This window comes from Mesoplodon densirostris, chromosome 11 (assembly GCF_025265405.1).
Source record: "Mesoplodon densirostris isolate mMesDen1 chromosome 11, mMesDen1 primary haplotype, whole genome shotgun sequence".
Taxonomy (NCBI): Eukaryota; Metazoa; Chordata; class Mammalia; order Artiodactyla; family Ziphiidae; genus Mesoplodon; species Mesoplodon densirostris.
The window spans coordinates 32,723,917-32,746,861 of record NC_082671.1 but is presented as its reverse complement, the minus strand read 5'-3'; the positions used below and the strand labels follow the sequence as shown (position 1 = coordinate 32,746,861).

Genomic DNA, 22,945 nt, shown 5'->3' with positions numbered 1-22,945 from the left:
TCTCCTACTCTCACCCATCACCCAATTTCCATTCCTGGGAGATCAACATGTACTGTCTGGATAGCATTGAAAATTGGCTTTTAGGAAGATCAGAGTTGGGTCTGTCTTTAGGATGTTTTAAAACACCTAGGATATACCCTGGAGGTTCCACGTGCTCAGATCGCCGTAGGTCACAGACACTCTTCTTACCTGTCCTTCCCTCCATCACCACTTGTCGGGAAGAGATTCCTCCGCTTACTGTGGTTACCACCATGGAGTAGAGGCTGCCCGACTTGAGGGAGTGGAAGCTGTATCTGCTGGTCTCACTGGAGACACTTTCATTTTTGATGACCACGTTTTCATGGATCAGTAAGACTTGGTAGAAGTCTATGTCTCCCAGTGCTTGGGTCCAGTTAGTGAATAGACTGCTTGTTGTCCCTTGGTTGGCCACATGCAAGCCGGTCACTTGGGCAGGCACTAAAACAGAGTAGACAGGGAAGAAAAAACAGCTGACACTTCATCACCCTAAGGAAGTGTAACAAAAATGAGTAAAAAATGGAGATAGTCTTGAAAATGCTAAAAAAATATATATATTTTTTGATATAGACACTCAGCTTTATTTCTTGTGAAATATGGAGAACTATTCCCCTACAGAGACTCTACCATTCTGAAAAAGCTGCTTATATGGGAAATCAAAATTGTTTCAGATCCAAGGATAAGATGATGCATGCCTATTAGGTAGTCTTGATTTTTACATTTTAAATAATAAAAGGCTGCTATTGTTTTTATTATATGATATTGCTTATATGTGAATTCTAAAAAATAATACAAACAACCTTATTTACCAACAGAAACAGACTCACAGACATAGAAAGCAAACTTATGGTTACCAAAGGGGAAGGAGAGGGAGGGATAAATTAGGAGTATGGGATTGGCAGATACATAAAAGGTGCTATTTTTTTTTTTCCATTTTTTTTATTAGTTTCTGCTTTATAACAAAGTGAATCAGTCATACATATACATCTGTTCCCACATCCCCTCCCTCATGCATCTCCCTCCCTCCCACCCTCCCCATCCCTCCCACCCTCCCCATCCCTCCCCTCCAGGCAGTCACAAAGCACCGAGCTGATCTCCCTGTGCTCTGCGGCTGCTTCCCACTATCTATCTACCCTACGTTTGGTAGTGTATATATGTCCATGCCTCTCTTTCGCTTTGTCACAGCTTACCCTTCCCCCTCCCCATATCCTCAAGTCCATTCTCAAGTAGGTCTGTGTCTTTATTCCCGTTTTACCCCTAGGTTCTTCATGACATTTTTTTTTCTTATATTCCATATATATGTGTTAGCATACGGTATTTGTCTTTCTCTTTCTGACTTACTTCACTCTGTATGACAGACTCTAGGTCTATCCACCTCATTACAAATAGCTCAGTTTCGTTTCTTTTTATGGCTGAGTAATATTCCATTGTATATATGTGCCACATCTTCTTTATCCATTCATCCGATGATGGACACTTAGGTTGTTTCCAGCTCCGGGCTATTGTGAATAGAGCTGCAATGAACATTTTGGTGCATGTCTCTTTTTGAATTATGGTTTTCTCAGGGTATATGCCTAGTAGTGGGATTGCTGGATCATATGGTAGTTCTATTTTTAGTTTTTTAAGGAACCTCCATACTGTTCTCCATAGTGGCTGTACCAATTCACATTCCCACCAGCAGTGCAAGAGTGTTCCCTTTTCTCCACACCCACTCCAGCATTTATTGTTTCTAGATTTCTTGATCATGGCCATTCTGACTGGTGTGAGATGATATCTCATTGTAGTTTTGATTTGCATTTCTCTAATGATTAATGATGTTGAGCATTCTTTCATGTGTTTGTTGGCAGTCTGTATATCTTCTTTGGAGAAATGCCTATTTAAGTCTTCTGCTCATTTTTGGATTGGGTTGTTTGTTTTTTTGCTATTGAGCTGCATGAGCTGTTTATAAATTTTGGAGATTAATCCTTTGTCAGTCGCTTCATTTGCAAATATTTTCTCCCATTCTGAGGGTTGTCTTTTGGTCTTGTTTATGGTTTCCTTTGCTGTGCAAAAGCTTTGAAGTTTCATTAGGTCCCATGTGTTTATCTTTGTTTTTATTTCCATTTCTCTAGGAGGTGGGTCCAAAAGGATCTTGCTGTGATTTATGTCATAGAGTGTTCTACCTATGTTTTCCTCTAAGAGTTTGATTGTTTCTGGCCTTACATTTAAGTCTTTAATCCATTTTGAGCTTATTTTTGTGTATGGTGTTAGGGAATGATCTAATCTCATACTTTTACATGTCCCTGTCCAGTTTTCCCAGCACCACTTATTGAAGAGGCTGTCCTTTCTCCACTGTACATTCCTGCCTAAAAGGTGCTATTTTTGAAGATTGCTTACTTAATGTTATTTTATCTGTCTCTACTCCATGAGAACTCAAAGCCACATGATCTACTGGAGCTAATGGTTGTTATGGGGTGGTATTGGGAAATCTCTTTAACCTGATGATTAGATTGTAGTCTAGGAGACTGGTAATTCTTTATTGGCACATTCTCAAGAGGACTATTCTTATACATGAAAATGCTACAATACTATATGCTATAGTATTATATAATAATAATAATGATAATGAAAATGATAACAACTGATTGCCTGTTATGTGCCAGTTATGGACTCTATGCTTTATAGATGTTATATTATTGCGTACTCATTCAAAACTCTATAGAGTTGATTTTTTAAATTCCCTTTACAGAGGAGGAAACCAAGGATCATAATGTAAGTAACTTAGCCTATACAACAGTGCTAACAAATTGTCATTCTGGCGTCCAAAGCCTGATTTGTCTCACCTATGAGCCTGTGCCCTTTACCTAATTAACAACTACTGTGATTTTTAACCTGTCCATTGACAAATCTTTTACACAGATCTTGAAGTTGGCACTTGATCAACATACATCTCCTTTGTGCCTCTTCCCAGAATTATGATAATCAAAGGGAGTGGAACCTTGCACAACCCTTCTCAGAAGTCACTGACTTTTGGATTTAGGTACAAACATACTTATTAAAATACATTACTGTACATGGATCAAAAGATTCAATTCCAATTCTAAATTTCATATGGAAAGCAAAGGAATTAATATGCCAAAACAGTTTTGAAAAAGAAGAATAAAGTTGGAGGACTAACATCATCTGATTTCAAAACTTCTAGAAAGCTACAGTAATGAAGACAGTGTGATACTGGCAAAAAAGTAGACACATAGACTGATGGAACAGACTTGAAGGTCCAGAAATAGACCCAACACATATACCGTTGATTGATTTTTTTTTTATAGAGATGCAAGGGCAATTCAGTGGAGAAAGGAGAGTCTTTTCAACAAATAGGACTGGAATTATTAGATGTGCATAAGCAAAGAAATAAACTTTGCCCCATATCTCACACATATACAAAAATTAACTCAAAATTGATTATACACCTAAATTTAAAACCTAAAACTATGAAACTTCTAGGAGAAAATTTTGGTGACCTTGTGTTAGACAAAGGTTTCTTAGGTATGACACCAAAAGCATGATTCATGAAAGAAAAAAACTGGTAAATTGACATCAAAATTAAAAACTTATGTTCTGCAAGATATACTAATAAATTAATGAAAAGATGAGCCAGGGGAGGAGATCAAGATAGTGAAGTAAGAGGACAGGGAGCTGACCTCCCTGTCACCAAAAATACATCTACATGTGGAGTAATTATCACTGAAAACTAATGGGAAACTGGCAAAAAGACTCTCGTACAACCAAGACTGTAAGAAAGATACACATGTATAGGGTAGGAGGGAACAGAAGTGATTGGGTCAGGACCTGTGCCCCTCAGAGGGGACTCAGAGGACAAGGGAGATGATATCGGTGGACACTCAACCTGGGGAGTGAGCAGGTTAAACCAAGTTTGGGCATCTCAGTCCTGGTGTCCTACATGAGGAGACAAGCCCCCTTAGCTGGTTGGAGAACTGCTGGGACAAAGAGAAGAGCTGAGGAAGTCTGGACTCCACGCATGAGGGGCACACACATGCTGGCTAACCCCCAAGGCAGAGCAGAGAAAGGTCTGCTCTAGTGGCTGCCGAGTTTCCCATGACCACCTGGCACACATACCAGCCCAAGCGAAGCAAACATTCCGACCCCACTCCCTTCATGCCACAATGTGGCACTGGATCTGAGGCAGCCACGGCTGGGGAAGAAACTTGACTGTGGGACCCAGAGGTGACCCGGAGCAGCTCCACCACGGGCTGGAGCAGCACGCCTCTACTTGGTGCTTACTCAAGCAGTGCCTCAGGCTGCCCAGGTCTCTGACGGGGTGGCCACTCCACCACAGCTAACCTCTGGATACATGTAGAGCTCACATGTGTCCCGCCTGCCCTGTGGAGCATTTCCACGACAGGGTGGGGGCAGTGGATGCAGGTAGTAGTGATCAGCTGGGAGAGACAAAGGGGACCTGCACCAGAGGCTGCATCTGAGTGGAGCCATAGACACCTACACGGGCAGCGCATTGGAACTCTGTCTGCACACAGGCCCCACTTGCTTCAGCACTCCCCTCCTCTGGGGTAAAGGTCCTGGTGCTGGGAGAGGGAAAAACACACACTTAAAGTGAACAAAGTCAGCTCAAGCCTGATCCTCAGGGTTTCTACCCAGCAACTTGGGATTAGACCCCACCCCTGACAGGGCAATGATGGCCACTGAACAGAGAGGAAGTCCCACCTCACACCTGGCACCAGCTCTAGCCCCTCCACCTCCAGCCCAACCTCTACCAAGGTGACAGCTGCCAGCTATCACCCTAAAACAACACCCTGAAGAAAGATTTAACTTGCATTCATGTCAAATCCAGCTCTCGCACCGAAGACACTGGGCGAACACAGCCTGTATAGGGATGCTCCCACATAAGAACACCCCTTTAAGACAACAATAGGTAACTGTTTCACCTAAATTCATAGGGGCAGAGATAGTTAAGCAAAATGAAAAAGCAGAGGAACTACTCTTAATTGAGAGAGCAAAAAAAAACCCCCTAAAAAATAAATAATGAAACAGAAATAAACAATTTACCAGGTAAAGAATTAAAAACATTGGTAATAAAAATGTTAACTGAATTAGGGAAAAGAATTTATCTAAACAGTGAACATTTTAACAAGGAACCAGAAGATATAAAAAAGATCCAATCAGAAATGAATAACTCAATAGCTGAACTAAAAAAAACATACTAGAAGGAATGAAGAGCAGACTAAGTGGTACATAAGTGATCTGGAAGATAGAATAATGTAAATCACCCAATCAGAACAGCAAAAAGAAAAACAAATTTTAAAAATGAAAGCAATTTAGGAGATCTCTGGGATTAAGTGTACCAACATTTGCATTATAGGGATCCCAGAGGAGAAGAGAGAGAGAAGAGGACTGAAAATGTAGTTGATGAAATTATGGCTGAAAACGTCCCAAACTTGAAGAAGGAAACAGATATCCAGGTTCAGGAAGTGCAGGGGGTCCCAAACAAGACAAACCCAAGTAGAGCCACACCACATATCATAATTAAAATGGCAAAAGCTAAAGAGAGAATTCTAAAGGCAACAAGAGAAAAACAAAGAGTCATATACAAGGGAATCCCCATAAGGCTATCAGCTGATTTCTCTGCAGAGATATTCCAGGCAAGAAGGGAGTGGCATGATATATTCAAGTGCTGAAAGGGGAAAACCTGCAACCTAGGATACTCCACCCAGCAAGATTATCATTTAGAATAGAAGTAGAGATAAAGAACTTCTCAGACAAGTAAAAACTAAGAGTTCATCAATACTAAATCTACCCTAAAAGAAATGTTGAAGGGTCTTCTCTAAATAGAAAAAAAGTAAGAATCTAAACGAAAGGGAAAAATCTCACTAGGAAAGGCAAATATATAATAATGATGGAGGATCAACTACTTAAATAAGCCAGTACATATGTTAAAAGACAAAAAATTGTAAAAACAACTATAATAACACTATACAGTTAAGGGATAGGCAGAAGATGCAAAATATGTCATCAAAACCACAAAATGTGGGGGAGGAGAGTAAAAAATGTAGATCTTTTAGAATGTGTTTGAACTTAAATGACTACCAGTTTAAAACAAGTAGATATAATTGTAGGTCAGCATATGTGAATCCCATGATAACCACAAATCAAAAAGGATAAAATATTTAGGAATAAACTTAACCAAGGAGGTGAAGTATAAACTCTGAAAACTATAAAAACATTGATGAAGTAAACTGAAGACGATACAAAGAAATGGAACGACATTCCATGCTCTTGGATTGGAAGAATTAATATTGTTAAAATGGTCATACTACCCAAAGTAATCTATAGATTTAATTCAATCCTTATCAAAATACCCATGTCATTTTTCACAGAACTAGAACAAATAATCCTAAAATTCACATGGAATCACAAAAGACCATGAATTGTCAAAGTAATCTTGAGAAAAAAGAACAAAGTTGGAACTATCATATGCCCAGACTTCAGATTATACTACAAAGCTACCGTAATCAAAACAGTATGATACTGACACAAAAACAGACACATAGATCAATGGAACAGGATAGAGAGCCCAGAAATAAACCCACACACCTATGGTTATTTAATCTATGGCAAAGGAGGCAAGAATACACATTGCAGAAAAGACAGTCTTTTCAGCAAGTGGTGCTGGGAAAACTGGACAGCTACATGTACAACAATGAGATTAGAACATTTCCTCACACCATATACAAAAATGAACTCAAAATTGATTAAAGACCCAAATGTAAGAGTGGAAATCATAAAGCTCCTAGAAGAGAACATAGGCAGAACACTCTTTGGCATAAATCGTAGCAATATTGTTTTTGGATTTGTCTCCTAATGCAAAAGAAATAAAAGCAAAACTAAACAAATGAGACCTAATTAAACTTAAAAGCTTTTGCACAGCTAGGGAAATAATTGACAAAAAGACAAACCTATAGAATGGGAAAAGATATTTGCAAACGATATGACTGACAAGGGGTTAATATCCAAAATATATAAACAGCTCGTATAACTCAGTATAAAAAAACAAACAACCCAATTAAAGAATGGGCAGAATACCTGAATTTTTTCCAAAGAAGACATACAGGGGGCTAACAGGCACATGAAAAGATTCTCAACATTGTTAGTTATTAGAGAAATGCAAATCAAAACCACAATGAGCTATCACCTCACAGCTGTCAGAATGGCTATCATCAAAAAGTCTACAGATAACAAATATCGGGAGGATGGGAAGAAAAGGGAACCCTCATGCACTGTTGGTGGGAATGTGAATTGGTGCAGCCACTATGGAAAACAGTATGGAGGTTCCTCAAAAAACTGAAAATAGAACTCCTATATGATCCAGTAATTCCACTCCTGGGTATATATCTGGAAAAAATGAAAACACTAATTTGAAAAGATACATGCACCCCAATATTCATAGCAGCACTATTTACAATAGCCAAGATATGGAAGCAACCCAAGTGCCCATCAACAGACGAATGGATAAAGAAAATGTGGTATAAGGACCTCCCTGGTGGTGCAGTGGTTAAGAATCCACCTGCCAGTGCAGGGGACACAGGTTCGCTCCCTGGTCGGGGAAGATCCCGTATGCCACAGAGCAACTAAGCCTGTGCACCACAACTACTGAGCCTGCACTCTAGAGCTCACAAGCCACAACTACTGAACCCGTGTGCCACAACTACTGAAGCCCGCACGCATAGAGCCGTGCTCTGCAACAAGAGAATCCACCACAATGAGAAGCACATGCAGTGCAACGAAGAGTAGCCCCCACTTGCCGCAACTAGAGAAAGCCCAAGTGCAGCAATCAAGGTCCAAAGCAGCCAAAAATAAATAAGTAAAATAAATAAATTTATTTTAAAAATAAAAGACAATTTACCTTTGAAAATACTGATAATGAATGCAGTCCAAGCCCATGCCATTGTTAAAAAAACAACAACAAAAAAAGAAAATGTGGTATATATACACAATGGAATATTACTCAGCCATGTAAAAGAATGAAACTCTGCCATTTGCAGCAATGTGGATGTACCTAGAGAATATTATGCTTAGTGAAATAAGTCAGACAGAGAAAGACAAATACTGTATGATATCAGTTATATGTGGAATCTAAAAAATAATACAAATGAGTGTGTGTGCAAAACAGAAAGAGACTCACAGATATAGAGGACAAACTAGTGGTTACCAAAGGGTTGAGGAAAGGGGGGAGGGGAAAATTAGGGGTATGGGATTAAGAGATACAAACTACTACGTATAAAATAGGTAAGCAACAAGGATATATTGTATAGCACAGGGAATTATAGTCATTATCTTATACTAACTTTTAATGGAGTTATAGCCATTATATTATAATAACTTTTAATAATAACTTTTAATGGAGTATATTCCATAGAAGTGCTGAATCACAATGCTGAACACCTGAAACTAATATAATATTGTAAATCAACTATACTTCAATAAAATAAAAAGACAAGTCATAGACTGAGAGAAAACATTTCAACACACATTTTGACAAAGGACTTATTCTGGAATAAAGAATTCTCAAAACTCAATGATAAGAAACAAAGAACCCTATTAAAAAATGGGCAAAACAGTTGAAAATATCTTCTTCCACAAAAAGATAAGTGGATGGTAAATAAGCATATGAAAAAAATGCTTGAAATCATTAGTTATTAAGAAAAGGCAAATTAAAATCACATGAGATACCTCTACACATTTATTAGAATGGCTAAAATTAAAAAAACCAAACCAACTGAACATACCAAGTGTTGCTGAGAATACGGAGGAACTGGAAATATCATACATTGCTGGTGGGAATGTAAAATCTTACAACCACTTTGGAAAACAGCTTGGTAGTTTCTTGCAAAGTTAAACGTTCACTTACCTTATGACACAGCAATATGAGTGGTGGGAATAATGAAAATGATCTTAAGTCTAAAACAATGCCTTGGACTTTCATTGCTGGCACAAACCATGAAAATCCCCCCAATACATGCAACTGCACATGTTGGATAAAACATAAAAATGTAAATGCATGAATGAGTTGTCAAGAATGTAAGGAATTCTCAGAGACCTATAAGAAAGTGACAGAGAGGTAACTGGATCACTGAAGCAGACTGTCACCATGAGGGCATCCTTCAAACATAAATTTAAGCTTTGATTTTATAGCTTTGCAAGAGCTATGAATAGGACTTTCCCAGGGTGAGGAACCTCATAGGTGACTCTGCATAATATTGGATCCTGAAACTTTATATTCTAAGCGTAAGTGAAATACATATTTACTCTCTATTCCCCATATACTGCAGCCTCCTTAATACTAGGTGGAGAAGAAAAAATTTCCACTGAGAATTCATAATGTCGAGACAGCTTCAGTGAGTTTGCAACCCAAATTCATAAAACCCTGGGTGATCAAAAAACCTCAAGTTGACAATTTAGATTAAAATAGGTCTGGGTTGATAGAAATCCTGTGCACCTGAAAGAACCAAGTGAAAAGAAAATTCTTTCTGAAACCCACCTTCAAAAAAGGCCCCAAAGAATTCCCACAGAATAAAATCCCAAGGTATATGAGTTTAGAATAAAACATCACAAACATTTAAGGAAGTAAGCACCATGAGCAAAAGGCAGAAAACTCAGTAAACAACAGCACTGAACTCCTGAATATTTCAGATATTATACTGATCAGACATAGAATGAAAATAAAAATCATTAATTTGCTTATAGCAATAAAGGAGGAGAATGGAAAGAGCAACAGAATACTAAACATATTTGGAAGAGAACCAAAGAACATGTTTAACAGTGAAGAATATAACAATTAAATTTTAAAACTCAGTGGGTGGATTTTAAAATAGATTAGATAGAACTAAAGAAAGATAGATTAGATAGAACTAATGAACTAAAAGTAAGAGCTGAGGAAATTATCCAGACTATAGCCCAGAGAGCAAATACATGGAAAACATGAAAAAAAAAAAGTATACAATGCCCAGTACAGAACAGGTTTTAATGAACATTTATAAGTTGAATGTTAGACAATTCAGCAGACAGGATACTTTTAAAGCCTAAAATTTATAAAAAATGTTACCTGTTCTTCCTTTGATTGAAGATGAATTTTTTAGGTCTCCACTAATACTGCTGACTGTAGCTATGTATTTTCGTCCAGGCACCAGGTCAGTAAAAGTGAATTCTTTGGCATCTTTGGGGAGCAACTTGTGGATGAGTAAGAGGTCTCTGTCGATTAGTGAAACGATGTATTTCTCCCATTCTGCTGCAGGGGTCTGCCACATGACACCCAGTGAGGTTTCATTGGCGTGTTTGACACGAAGCTGAAGGACAGCCAGGGGGACTGGGGAAAAAGCAATGGACATTCGGGTCATTGATTAACTTGGATACACTCCAGTATTCTTTAGAGATCTGTTCTCTTCCATCCACAGGAGTGTTCTAGTTGAGCATTTCTTTTCTGAATGCTTATGAGCATTTAGAAAAAAAATGCTAATCACAAAAAAACTTTGTTCATGTAAAATAACCAGAAATAAGGACTCAAAAGAATACTCTTGGAAAATACTTTACTGGGTCATTTATGTTTGATCATCATCCAGCAGATATTAATATTTGGAAAATGAAGAGATAACTGGAAGACACAGAGGGCAAGCTAAAGACGTTTCTTGGTCCATTTCTTTGACGTTCTTCTAAGAACATTGCGTCAGTGTAGTTATTTCCTTATTATCAGGCAAGACTAAAAGAGAACATATTTGAATTTCACTCCAAGTATGGAGCATTCCATGTCACAGGGATTTTCATAGACATGTTGAGTTTAACAGGTCAACTCTCTTATTTGAAAGTTGAGGAAATGGACTCAGAGAGGTTGTGACTTGCCCAAGGAATTACAGTATAATGGTGACAGCAAGAATACCAAAACCCATGTCTCAGTAGCCTCACTCTCCTCTGCCCTAAAATCTGAATATATCCCTCTCCACTTTAACAACTCTTCCTTGGTACCTGAAAATCCCCCATTAGTCAACAGTGGGTCAAGGCAGTGGTTCTCTAACAGTGATCACCAGCAAAAGGTTATCAACTGTCTACTTTGTGGGGAGGATTCTCTCAGATTGTTTCCTTCCTGTTCTTTTGGTTAGAAGGGTCTTTCTTTTAAAAAACAATGAACCTACTAGTGGAAGTGATTTCTAATACTCTAATTTGACAAAATTAAACAATACCAACCTATTTCAGTTTGTCAGTCTATAATGTCTCAAATACAGGGAACCCTGGGGTATGACATTGACGGTTACCTGGGTTACTTGGAAGAAGGATCAAATTAAGGTTCCATCAGTCATTAACATCTTGATATTCGCTTACCTGTCCTGCCATGGCAACGCTTAGAATTCTTCAGATTTCCGCTCTCAACAGTGACTTCGACCTCATACTGTCTTCCCGGTATGAGCCCCACATCACGTATGACGTAGTGTGTTTCCTCCTTTCCCACGGTGGTGTTGAGCAGCACCAAAGAATCATTCAAGAGCAGGATACGGTACTGCTCCCAGTCTCCAGCAGGGGGCGACCAGCTCACCACCAGGGACCTTGTAGAACCATTGCTGTTTGCCTCCAGGTCCCCAACATTCTCTGGAACTAAACAGTGAAATGATGTCAAAAGGAGATACTAAAATCCAAAAGTAAGGATGCTCACTCACTTTTCATGGGCAACAGTAGATAAGAGACCTAATAGCTGCAATTCAAAACATTTCTATCGAATGGGCTTGAGGATGCAGGAAGGGGGAAGGGTAAGCTGGGACGAAGTGAGAGAGTGGCATGGACATATATACACTACCAAATGTAAAATAGATAGCTAGTGGGAAGCAGCCGCATGGCACAGGGAGATCAGCTCGGTGCTATGTGACCGTCTTAATAACTCTGAAAGCTCATAATATGGTAATTTACAGGAAGAAGGCACTGGATAAATGTTTGGTGACATAAATAAAATAATTTATGGGAAACATGGGTAAGTGCTAACTGGCCTTCATTATAAGAGTTGATCAGAAATGTTTTATTCATTAGTATCAATGCTAATTCATTTATGCTACTTAAGTGGTGTGACATGAAATAGCACAGGGCAGAGACAGAAACACAGATCATTCAGGAATCAATCCAAATACATTTGCTTAAATAATCAGACGAATGCAATTAACCCTCGGCTTGACTCTGTATAGCGGAGCCTGGCCCATAGACACCCTGAGTCATGTAGACCATACTTCCCAGGTTGGGAAAGGGATTTTCCTTCTAACTTATCCTGTTCTAAGGTGGATCAGAGAGTGATTTGAGCAACTAAAGAATTTCTGGAGCCTTAGACTCACCTGTTCTGCCCACTGCCATCTTATGAGCAGACAATTCACCAGAGACACAGCTGATGGTGACTTGATAAAGTCGTCCAGGGGCTAAGTCTTTAAATTGAGTTTCAGTAATCTGGGGTGCTAATATTCTGGATTCTTTGATGGTTCCTTGGTGAGACAGTGTAATGTTGTAGAAATCCACATCTCCAGAAGGTCTTTGCCACTTGACTTTTAAAGAGGTCAAAGTGCCATCATTTGTCACCTTCAGATTTGAGACTTCCATGGGGGCTAATTAGGAAGAAAGGGAAAGAGACTTTAACTCAGGATATCATACCACTCTTATGGCCAAATTTTGACCTGTGTCTTAATCTCTACAAGCCACACTCCCTGCTCTGAAGAAAACAACTTCACAAGGTAAAAATAATACTGCAAAACCAAAGAAAGGTTGTATGGCTAGTGGAGAGAGGACAAACATGGCAGTCAGGAGTCTAGATTCTGCCTCAAACTTGGCCATTGGTTGGCTGGGCAACCCTGGGCAGCTCTGTCTATCTTACTAAGCCTAGGGGTCCTTATTGCCTAATGATGGCTTGATCAAACAAAACTTAAAATGGTCTTTTCCAGTTCTGAAAATCTTTAAGTGGAATCCTCAAAGAATGTCATCTGCCTAATTTCTTCCTGTCTTTATGTATTTAATAATAGAAAGTACATAATAAATAGACTGGTTGACTGGCCATCATAAAATTTTTTGTGCTAAAAATAGTTTCTTTTTCATATTGAATCATGATAAAGTTAAAGCTTAGGAGTTGTGTCATTATTTCATCAGAGGAAAATGATTACAAAGGAGAGACACTTTGGTAAATATATTTTCTACCTTTTGCCTATGCTATAATTTTGGGCCTCACTAATGGCATAATATAAATTCACAATGTCTCATTAAAATAATGGGTGTGGCACATTGCTTTTGCATATGCCAGTTAGAAGTGCAATTTGCTCTTGATATACATAAATAATTCTTAAAATATATGGTACATTTTTGTTGGGAATATACATATATATATATTTGAGGTGTGATACGAAAGGTATATAAATATATAGGAGTCCCCAAATATCTTTCCCACCAACCTCCTATTATTTCAGGAACTCTCCTCGCTAGAGTAATGTCTAAGGCACTACATATTTTAGAGTTTCTCTTAAAGTTACATAGCTTCCCAAAGGAGGGGATTTATTAACACATTAGACCCACCAGAAGCATTAGAATCCACTTGAATATAAGCTCCATGAGGGGAAAGACTTTGTCTCTCTTGGACATTGTTATATCTACAATGTCTGGTATATAGTTTACACCTAATAGATATTGATTTAATGAACTAATGAATGAATAAGTATGTATATAAATGATTCATTAAAACTTAGCACAAATTAGTTTTCTGGCTATGTTAGGCTATGAGAACAGGTTCTATAGAATTGGGTCTCAGGAGTTGTTTTGTTGGATAGAGGGTTTGGGCAATGGCTGTTTCTTTATACAAAGACCTAAGAGTAGGTCTTTGTGTAGCACTGAGAAGAGTAATCCTGGTTCATTGTGAGTGATGTCACAAAGGCAGGGGATGATGCCTGTTTAAGAGAAGGAAGTAGGAATCCTTAACTAAAAAGAGAAGCTAAGACTATATCAGTGATTAACTCTGCTATTTCACAAGGTTGTCAAGGACGAGCCTAAACTTTAGAACGAAAGGGAATCCCTTTTTCTCTCAGTAGAAAAGCGGATACATATTAAGGTCTTCTACAACATATGCATTTCAATTTGTCCTATACTACCATTATCCAAATAATTTAATAAACCTTGTTTATTAAACATTTCCTTGATTTGGGTTTTATTCTTGTTCAGAATAGCTAGGGAAACTTACTTGTCCTGGCTGGTTTCCATCTGTAGTTTTGCAGCCCTGCAGCCTCGGTAACAATGGTGACATTATAGAGGTGACCAGGTATCAGTCCATGAAAAGCATAGGAAGTAGTAGATTTGTCCACAGCATAACTATGAACTAGAATTCCTTTATCCATTAGTATCAGCTGGTATCTTTCCACGTTCCCAGAGCCATGTGACCAGGAAATCAGGAGAGAATTCGTTTTCGCTGAAATACCAATATCTTCCACTGGCGATGGCACTAGTGGGATACAATGCATTTCCCAAGTGTCATTCATAATTTCCTTATAGAAGGTATAGACACATTTCATTTGAAACCACACATCCATTTATGCTTCTCTGTACATCTAACTTGTGTAATAGCTAATGAAAATAGCACTCTTGAAATTTTATTGGAACCTGGATTAATGCTCTTTTCAAAGTCCACAGCCTAAAGCTACATCATAGTTTATCTGTCTCCCCCATTTAACAGGTATCAAGGTAGATTTTTTTTTTTTTTTTCCTTCTTGCGGTACGCGGGCCTCTCACCGTTGTGGCCTCTCCCGCTGCGGAGCACAGGCTCCGGACGTGCAAGCTCAGCGGCCATGGCTCACGGGCCCAGCCGCTCCGCAGCATGTGGGATCTTCCCGGACCAGGGCACGAACCCATGTCCCCTGCATCGGTAGGCGGACTCCCAACCACTGCGCCAGGGAAGCCCATCAAGGTAGATTTTGTCAATGAATTATGATGTGGCATAGCAGTAAAGGGAAAAGAGAAAGGAAAGAACTGTAGAAGTTGAAAAATGGAAAGAGAGCAACAGAGCAGGAGAGAAAATGAGGGGAGAGTGAATGATAAGAAAGTAAGTTATGGAAGGAAATGGTAATGTGTCATTGATATCGGGATGCATGGGTGCAAGAAAAGACTTGTTCCAAACATAGGAATATTCAGGAAACACCATGACTTGATGTTAAGAGAAGAATATACAGGGGAGGGAAAACATTTAAAAAATAATTTTCATTGCACAAACTCAGAAAATGAGGCAGAAAATCCTGTTGCCTAACATTTGAGTTAGAAGGGCCATTAGGAAACATCTTCCTCATTTTGGAGAAAATTCCAGTCCCAGAGAAGTTCCATGACTTGTTCAAAATCACCCAGCAAGCTAACAGCACAACCCCACCTCCTTGTTTCCAGTCCAGACTTTCCTCTGTATCAAACAGTATTTATTTGTCTCTCTGTCTATCTATCTATCTATCTACCTACCTATCTATCCACCTATCTATTTATTATTGATCTTGGGGCATTCTTACTCCCATTTCTTGAATGTAATATAATTTCAAAAGAATCATTGACTATTAAATATGCAACTATCCATAAACAGGTCTTACCTGTTGATCCATTGGCATAAATTGTAGAGGAACGTTTATCCCCAGAAACAGCTGTGATGGCAATTTTGTATTTACTACCAGCAGTGAGGTTAAAAAATGTATATTCATCCTGTGAAGTTCTTTCTTGAATTTGGGCCCCCTGTGTCTTTTGGTTATCATCAAGTAACTGCACCTCATACCAGGTGACTTTCCCGGAAGAAGGAGTCCACCAGACATGCAAACTTGTGGAAGTACTTTTCTCCTTATTGACTTCAAACCTAGCAGGAGGTAAAGGATCTGCAGAGCAAAAAACAAAAAAGAGAAGGTGGCTTGAAGAATTTTGCAGATACATGCTTACCTTGCTGTAATCCAGATGCATTTTCCTTCAAAACTTTAAAAATATGCAGCTCAGGGCTTCCCTGGTGGCGCAGTGGTTGAGAGTCCGCCTGCCAATGCAAGGGACACGGGTTCGTGCCCCGATCCGGGAGGATCCTACATGCCGCGGAGCGGCTGGGCCCGTGAGCCATGGCCGCTGAGCCTGCGTGTCTGGAGCCTGTGCTCCGCAACGGGAGAGGCCACAACAGTGAGAGGCCCGTGTACCGCAATAAAAAAAAAAAAAAAAAAAAAAAAGAATCTGCAGCTCATGATACAAATGGGCATTTTATGACACTCCTAAACTTACTATTTTACTTAAAAAAGAAATCCACCTTGGCTACTAGTCATATAAGCTCTTTTTTTTCTAATAAAACTTTTTTTTTGTTACGACAGCTCTGAGCTTGGAAATCCAAGCAAGGTTATATTTTCTTTGGCTTTCAAGTTTTGCACTTTTCAAACGTTGACAAACATCCAGGCTCTGCCTGGATAAATACTGAAAATCTCAACAGAAAATACAGATATTAAGAAATAATTTTAAAATTTGTATTTTTTTTTTTTTTTTTTTTTTTTTTGCGGTATGCGGGCCTCTCTGTTGTGGCCTCTCCCGTTGTGCTCCGGATGCGCAGGCTCAGCGGCCATGGCTCACGGGCCCAGCCGCTAAGTGGCATGTGGGATCTTCCCGGACCGGGGCACGAACCCGTGTCCCCTGCATCGGCAGGCGGACTCTCAACCACTGCGCCACCAGGGAAGCCCTAAAATTTGTATTTGTACTAAACTTTCCCCTTTTTAGGTTGTGGGGTTTGGGGGGGTTATGTATACAAAACTTTGGGCTGTTTTTAGATATTGGAAAACCATGAAAGATACAGACCTGATTATGAGCCTAGGCTAGGTGTGCTCACCAAAATGAATTCTCCCAACAACTGGGATTCCCTATGTCTCCAGATTTTCTAAACTTGAGTTCTGGGACAGTTTGGAGCTGCCAGAGCTCCCAGAGCAGGTGGGTTAGTCCTGTCCCTGGCTGTTTACTTAGTTTCAATTCTCAAAGCCATGGGTTAATTTGAGGAGTCCTGTTTCCCATGTATTGAATCTTCACTGTAGAGCTTGAAATAGGATGAATAGCACGTCTCCAGGTTAGGAACTAAATCAATAACATTTAGTGAGCAGATGATGCAGTGGGACCATCCGAGAAATAAGGCTCTCTCTACCCTGAATGTTGGGAGTAGAAACGTTGACATTTACATATAGGTAATTTTCAGAAATCCTATGTGGTTCTTGGTCTAGAAAGTGAGATCAAGATACTGGAGACAAAATTTCAAGAGTCAGGTCAGATGTTTTAGTGACATGGCTATAGAGATCTCAGTTCTTTACCTCCTGGTAAATTATATCTTACTCATGAAAGAAATTGAGGAATTCTAGCATCTACTTAGAACAGTATATGTTTTAAGAAAGTCTTCTCTTGTGACTAACATTAATACAAATAGGAACAAGGTAATCTTATTCTATATTCAGAAGGCATTTATAGCCAGACAGCTCAGTAGACTACGGGTCACCTATAGACCCCATACATAGGCTAAACAAGGCCAAGCCAAGACAGAAACTTTGAGAGCTCAAAGCACAGGTGAGATTAGAAGATAAGGTTGTGTGGTTTATATCCTAGCAGCACAGGTTCACCTGAAGAGTGTAGGCTCTCGAGACTGGCGGCCTGGGCTTGAATCCGGGTCTCCCACTTTGTAGCTGGGTAGCGATTCCTTAACCTCCTCGTGCCTCAGTGATCTCCTCTATGCAATGCTGATAACAAGGCTATATTTTCAGTAGAATTGTTATGAAGATTAAGTTGAGTATTTTATCGAGAGCACTCAGAACAGCATCTGGCACATAGTGAGTGTTCAATAATAGTTAGCTATTATTAGTATTAGTATTAGTATTCCTCCTATAATTGGGATGATCTTGTCATAGATGCAGGGAGGTGAAGTGGCAGAGAGCATGGGCTTTGGAGTCAGAACTCAATTCAAATCGCAGCTCCTTCATGTATCAGCAACTTGGGGAAGTTACTTAACCTTCTAAGCCTCCATTTCCCCCTCTGTCTGGGGAGTATAATAATAGTACTTATATTCTTGGATGTTTGGAGGAGTAACAAGATATAGAAGAGACTTTACATGGTACACAGTGGGCACCCATAATATAAACTTATTCTGTCTACATGATCACAAAAAGAAACTTCCTCTGAATCACTGACCAAATGGAGGCAAAAGTGGAATACGATTTTTTTTGGAAACTAAACTGTTAATAGCTTTAACTGCCTTCTTCAAAAAAAAAAAAAACACTTGGAAAAATCTTATCAGTTTATTCCCATGAACTAACATTCTAACCCTTAAGATAAAATTAAAAAAAATTCCCAAGATGATTTTCATTTATGGGTTCTTGAGGAAAAACAGTATGGGTTTTGTGTGTGTGTGTGTGTGTGTGTGTGTGGCAATATTATTTAAATTTTCTATCCTACATAACACTCTATAATTAAGGACGTCATCATAAAAGGAAAGGACATAATTTCCCCTCACAGAAAGTTTTCTTGTTACCATGCGATTCTAATAGCCAGAGAAACTCAAGAGCAGCCTTGTCATAGCCAACTGAGGTGACACATTTTTGCTGAAGAGGCATTTTAAGGACAAGGATGAGAGGGACAGCTGCTTTCCAGTGATTGTTCAAAAGGGATCAATACTATCACTTACATGCACAACCCAGCCAGATAAAAGTTAAAGAAAATGATCTTATGATCGGTATAATCTAAACATATATAATCTGCAAAATATGAGCTATAGAAAATGAATTTTAAGGTTGCGTGCCTAGAGGGTGAAGTTCAGAAATGCAGACTTTATCTAATCTCTCTGAGCCAGAAAACAAAACAGTCAATCCTTTGTACATCCGCTAGAACAAAGGAACAATGAGATTGGGAAGTGCCTGGGCTGCAAGAACCTGCACTGGAAACAAACACTTAAAACCCCATTTATGCTGTGATAAAGCCCTTTGCTGGCAGTGGTCCACTATTGCTATGCATGCGGCAGGAGTTCAGTAGTTTTCAGACTTTGTTTCAATCTAACTAAGCCCAAGGAAAACTCTGCTGTATTAAAAAAAAGTTTTCAATATTTTATTAGAAACAAATTAGATACTTCCATCAGGGTGCTATTTTCATCTAGCATCTATCTATCTATCTATTTATCTATCTACCTACCTATCATCTACCTATCTAGATATCTAGATAGATATATGAAAGAGAGAGTTTTAATGCTATTTGAAAATTTAGTTATAGGTCTGTAATCTTCTGATAATGTGACAGGTCATATGTAATTGGAAAACCCTACTTGACTTACATAATTTATGCTGATGGCTGGAGATATCAATGCACACGTGTGCATTTATAGCCTTTCTGGTTTTTCCACCCACTGCTCTCATACATACAGTAACCAGTGAAGTATTATAAGCTTTGAGAACTGTTGAAAACCATAAATCAACAATTTAATCTCAATCAATATATGAAAATTTATCATTAGCCATCAATTTAAGACATCTTTGTATTTATTTCCAGAAAGATCTGGAATATTGAATGCCAAATGCAAAATTCTATAGTATTCATCTGCTGTATTTCAAAGAATCTACCAGTATCAGGAAGCCCCAGAATTTCATAAGTAGGTTTGCTGTCAACCCACTTTTTCTGATAAAGTTTAGCTAAATTCCTGAAACAAAATGGATTCTTCCTTTTTTCCCTTTTAAAAAAATCTGACTTAAGAAGAGGGAGACACCCATATATATAAAATGGAAGTGATATTTGCTTTAAAAATTCTTTTGTATGGTCATTAAAACATTATTATCTACTGCTATAGGAATTTGCAGTGTTTAGAATTCAAAATGATAGTATTTATTTTGGAAATAAATTAATTTAGCCTTATAACAAGAGAGCAGGCAATCCATAAGTTAGTGCCAAAAGCTTTTTTTGAAGTCATGATAGCACACAATATATCTGTGTAGGATCTGATCGTTTACAATGTGCTTTCTTAGTTGTAATAGAGGGTCAGGGGCATTAAGTGATTCATTTACATCACATAGGTAACAAGTAATTCAGCTGAGCTTCTAACACTTGGCTCCAAGTCGTGAGTTCTTTTCTATCACACCTTAGTTGTCGCAGGGTGGAAAATGATGTCATGAGTTGCACAGTCAGTATAACAACAAAAAAATCAAACCAGATCTCTATGAAAAATAACAGATAAATTTACAGAACTTTCATTTGATGGTTTGGATAGTGTAGCATAGATAAATGAATAACAACACTAATAATAGCTAAATCTAATCCGGCCGCCAGGAAAGTTCCACTGATTTTTAAAAAATAATGTTTTTCTTCTTCGTTTCTTTTTTCCCCCTAATCTTACTGCCTTAACCTGGTGTTCCATCACCTTGTGTCTGGATTACTCTGAGTTTTCTAGGTGTCTGCCTTAGTTTCTGTCTTTTTTCCACTATTGCCAAATAACCGCTTTGTATATCTCTCCCATCTGCCATCCTCATCCCCTGGGGAGCACCAAGAACTTTTCATGAGATGAAGTCTAAGTTTCTCCATAGGAACTCAAGGTCTCCTCAACCAGGATATTATCCTCCACCCACCTCTCCAAAACACACCTTATCTTTCAGCACTAACTCCAGGACAAGAGATCCGTTTTTTATGGATTACAGATTCAATTTCTGTACCTTTACAGGAATTAGGATACAATTCTAGTTAAAAGCAGGGTGGTTAGGAGACTGGAAGCTGCATTTATGTAGCACTCTATATAAAATGGAGTGAACATCAACTATTCCTATAAACTAATTGCGAATTTTCTCATGGAAACCAGGTTAAGGGTGGGGGAAAAGCCACAAACCATTCCTTGGTGCAGCTTTTTTAAAATGGGCAGAAGGAGAAAATGAGAAAGCAATTGCCCACAATCTGCAGTTAATTAAATAGGTTTATAGAGATGTAATTTTCTTTTACTTTTGTAATTGCTGCTGTTTGACTATAGTCAGCTTTCTGACTTATTAAAACATGATATACTATATTATGCTAATATATTGGATTAACATGCATTTCATTTATCAACTTTATACACTAAATATAAAGTTCAGGTAGCGAGGAACTTTCAAAGTTTTAACAGCATCGCAATTAAAGCAGCTTTGACAATCATTTGCATCATGATTAACACGAGTGAGGAATGCCGTGTTATTTTACGGGTCATCATACTTGGCTTCTGAGAGTCTACAGTTTACTCGGGCATTTAAGACATATGTGAAAAAGGTAAACACAAAGGTAACTTATCAGGGAGGCTGACTTTGACGCCAGACTAAACCTGGTTCAAATCCCAACACTATCACTTCAAACAGTGACTTTAGGCAAATTGCTTAACCTCCCCGAGGCTAAGTTTCCTCATCTGTAAAATGGGACTAACAATACTTACTTTACAGAGTTGTAAGTGTTAAGAGGTAATGGAGCCAAAGTGTTAAGTGCAGCCCTGGCACATGGTGGGGCCTCAGTAAATGGCAGTTGGTGTGAGTATTGCAGCTGTTCTTGCTGTTAAGGGTAACACAGGTCAGCACCAATGCTGAATATGCAAAAGGGGAATGATATCCAAGGGGAAGGTCTCAGAGGTGGGCTTGAAATGAACTTGAGCAAGTTGGAAGGTCAAGTAGGACGCAGAAATCAGAGAGAAGAGAGGCCACTGCAGAATGAGAGAGCAGTTTAAGCAAAAGCACTGAAAAGCTCACTTCTGTCGAGTATTAGAGAACCATGTCAGCATGGAGGGGACAATGACAGCTGACAAAGACTTTAACACCCTCATGCCGTCATCTTTCAGCAGCCCTACTCCTCTCTTTGATATTAACAATAGAGGTTTTCTTGGGAATTCCCTGGTGGTCCAGTAGTTAGGACTTGACGTTCTCACTTATGGGGCCCCGGGTTCGATCCCTGGTCCAGGAACTAAGATCCTGCAAGTCACATAGCGCAGCCAAACAAACAAACAAACAAGAACCAATTGAGGTTTTCTCAATATTATTTAAATGCTACATAAATGCAGTACAAAGGGAAATCCTTTGGCCTCCTCTTCCAGACTGTTGCCCAGAAGCTGCTCTCATGTAGAAATTCATGAGCTGTCGCTTGATGTGTGCTGCCGAACCTGGACATCTAGATACTAAGGAATTACTGTCAATATTAGGTATGATACTGATATTGTCGTTATGTTAAAAATAATGCTTATCATTCAGAAAGGCATACTGAAATATTTATAAATGAAATTAAATGATGACTTGGACTGCGTCAAAATGATATGCGGTGGGGGAGTGAGTGAGGATATAGATGAAACATGATTGTCTGTCAGTTGGTAACTGTTGGAGGTAGGTGATGAGTACATGCTCATTCCTTATACTATTCTGTTTACTTTTTATGTATTTGAACTTTTCCATCTAGAGAAGAAAAACAAAATCAAAACCCCAAATCCCTGGAAATCTGTATGTATACCTACCATGTTAATTTTAGTTGCATAGATTCATCTTTGTCTATACACATTCATACATTTAGAATGGGTTTGACCTCTCCTACAAGGTCAGAAAGTTGTCAGTATTATTCTTTATCCCCCAGGGGGATTCCAGGGAATTGGTGTCTGGGAATGGAAGGTGAAACAAACTTTCTTCCATTCTGTCTGGACAAATTAGATTTTATTTCTTGCTAATCTGTAGAATGCCAGGCCCACCTACCAGTAGTCAGACAAATGGAAGAAGCTTCCAAACACACAAAAAGTCAAGTGCAGAGAACTAGGTTGGTTGATTCCCAATACAGAGCTCAGCTTGATCTTAGAATTCCTGAAATAACTATACTGCAAGTGGCTGATTCCTAAATACTGAAGTCCATCACCAGAAGTTCAACACAATCAAAATCA

General features: G+C 38.8%; 1 protein-coding gene across 2 annotated transcripts in view; it reads right to left on the bottom strand.

Moving 5' to 3' along the window:
* The window catches only part of PTPRB (protein tyrosine phosphatase receptor type B), a 116,117-nt gene that overhangs the window by 57,028 nt on the left and 36,144 nt on the right, over positions 1 to 22,945 (bottom strand). For both annotated transcript variants that reach the window (XM_060112263.1, XM_060112264.1), the window contains 6 exons: positions 15,645 to 15,920; positions 14,264 to 14,521; positions 12,387 to 12,650; positions 11,395 to 11,664; positions 10,127 to 10,387; positions 190 to 456 (listed from right to left, as the gene is read on the bottom strand). In XM_060112263.1, the coding sequence (XP_059968246.1) occupies positions 190 to 456; positions 10,127 to 10,387; positions 11,395 to 11,664; positions 12,387 to 12,650; positions 14,264 to 14,521; positions 15,645 to 15,920 (1,596 nt within the window). The remainder of the gene's footprint in view (positions 1 to 189; positions 457 to 10,126; positions 10,388 to 11,394; positions 11,665 to 12,386; positions 12,651 to 14,263; positions 14,522 to 15,644; positions 15,921 to 22,945) is intronic.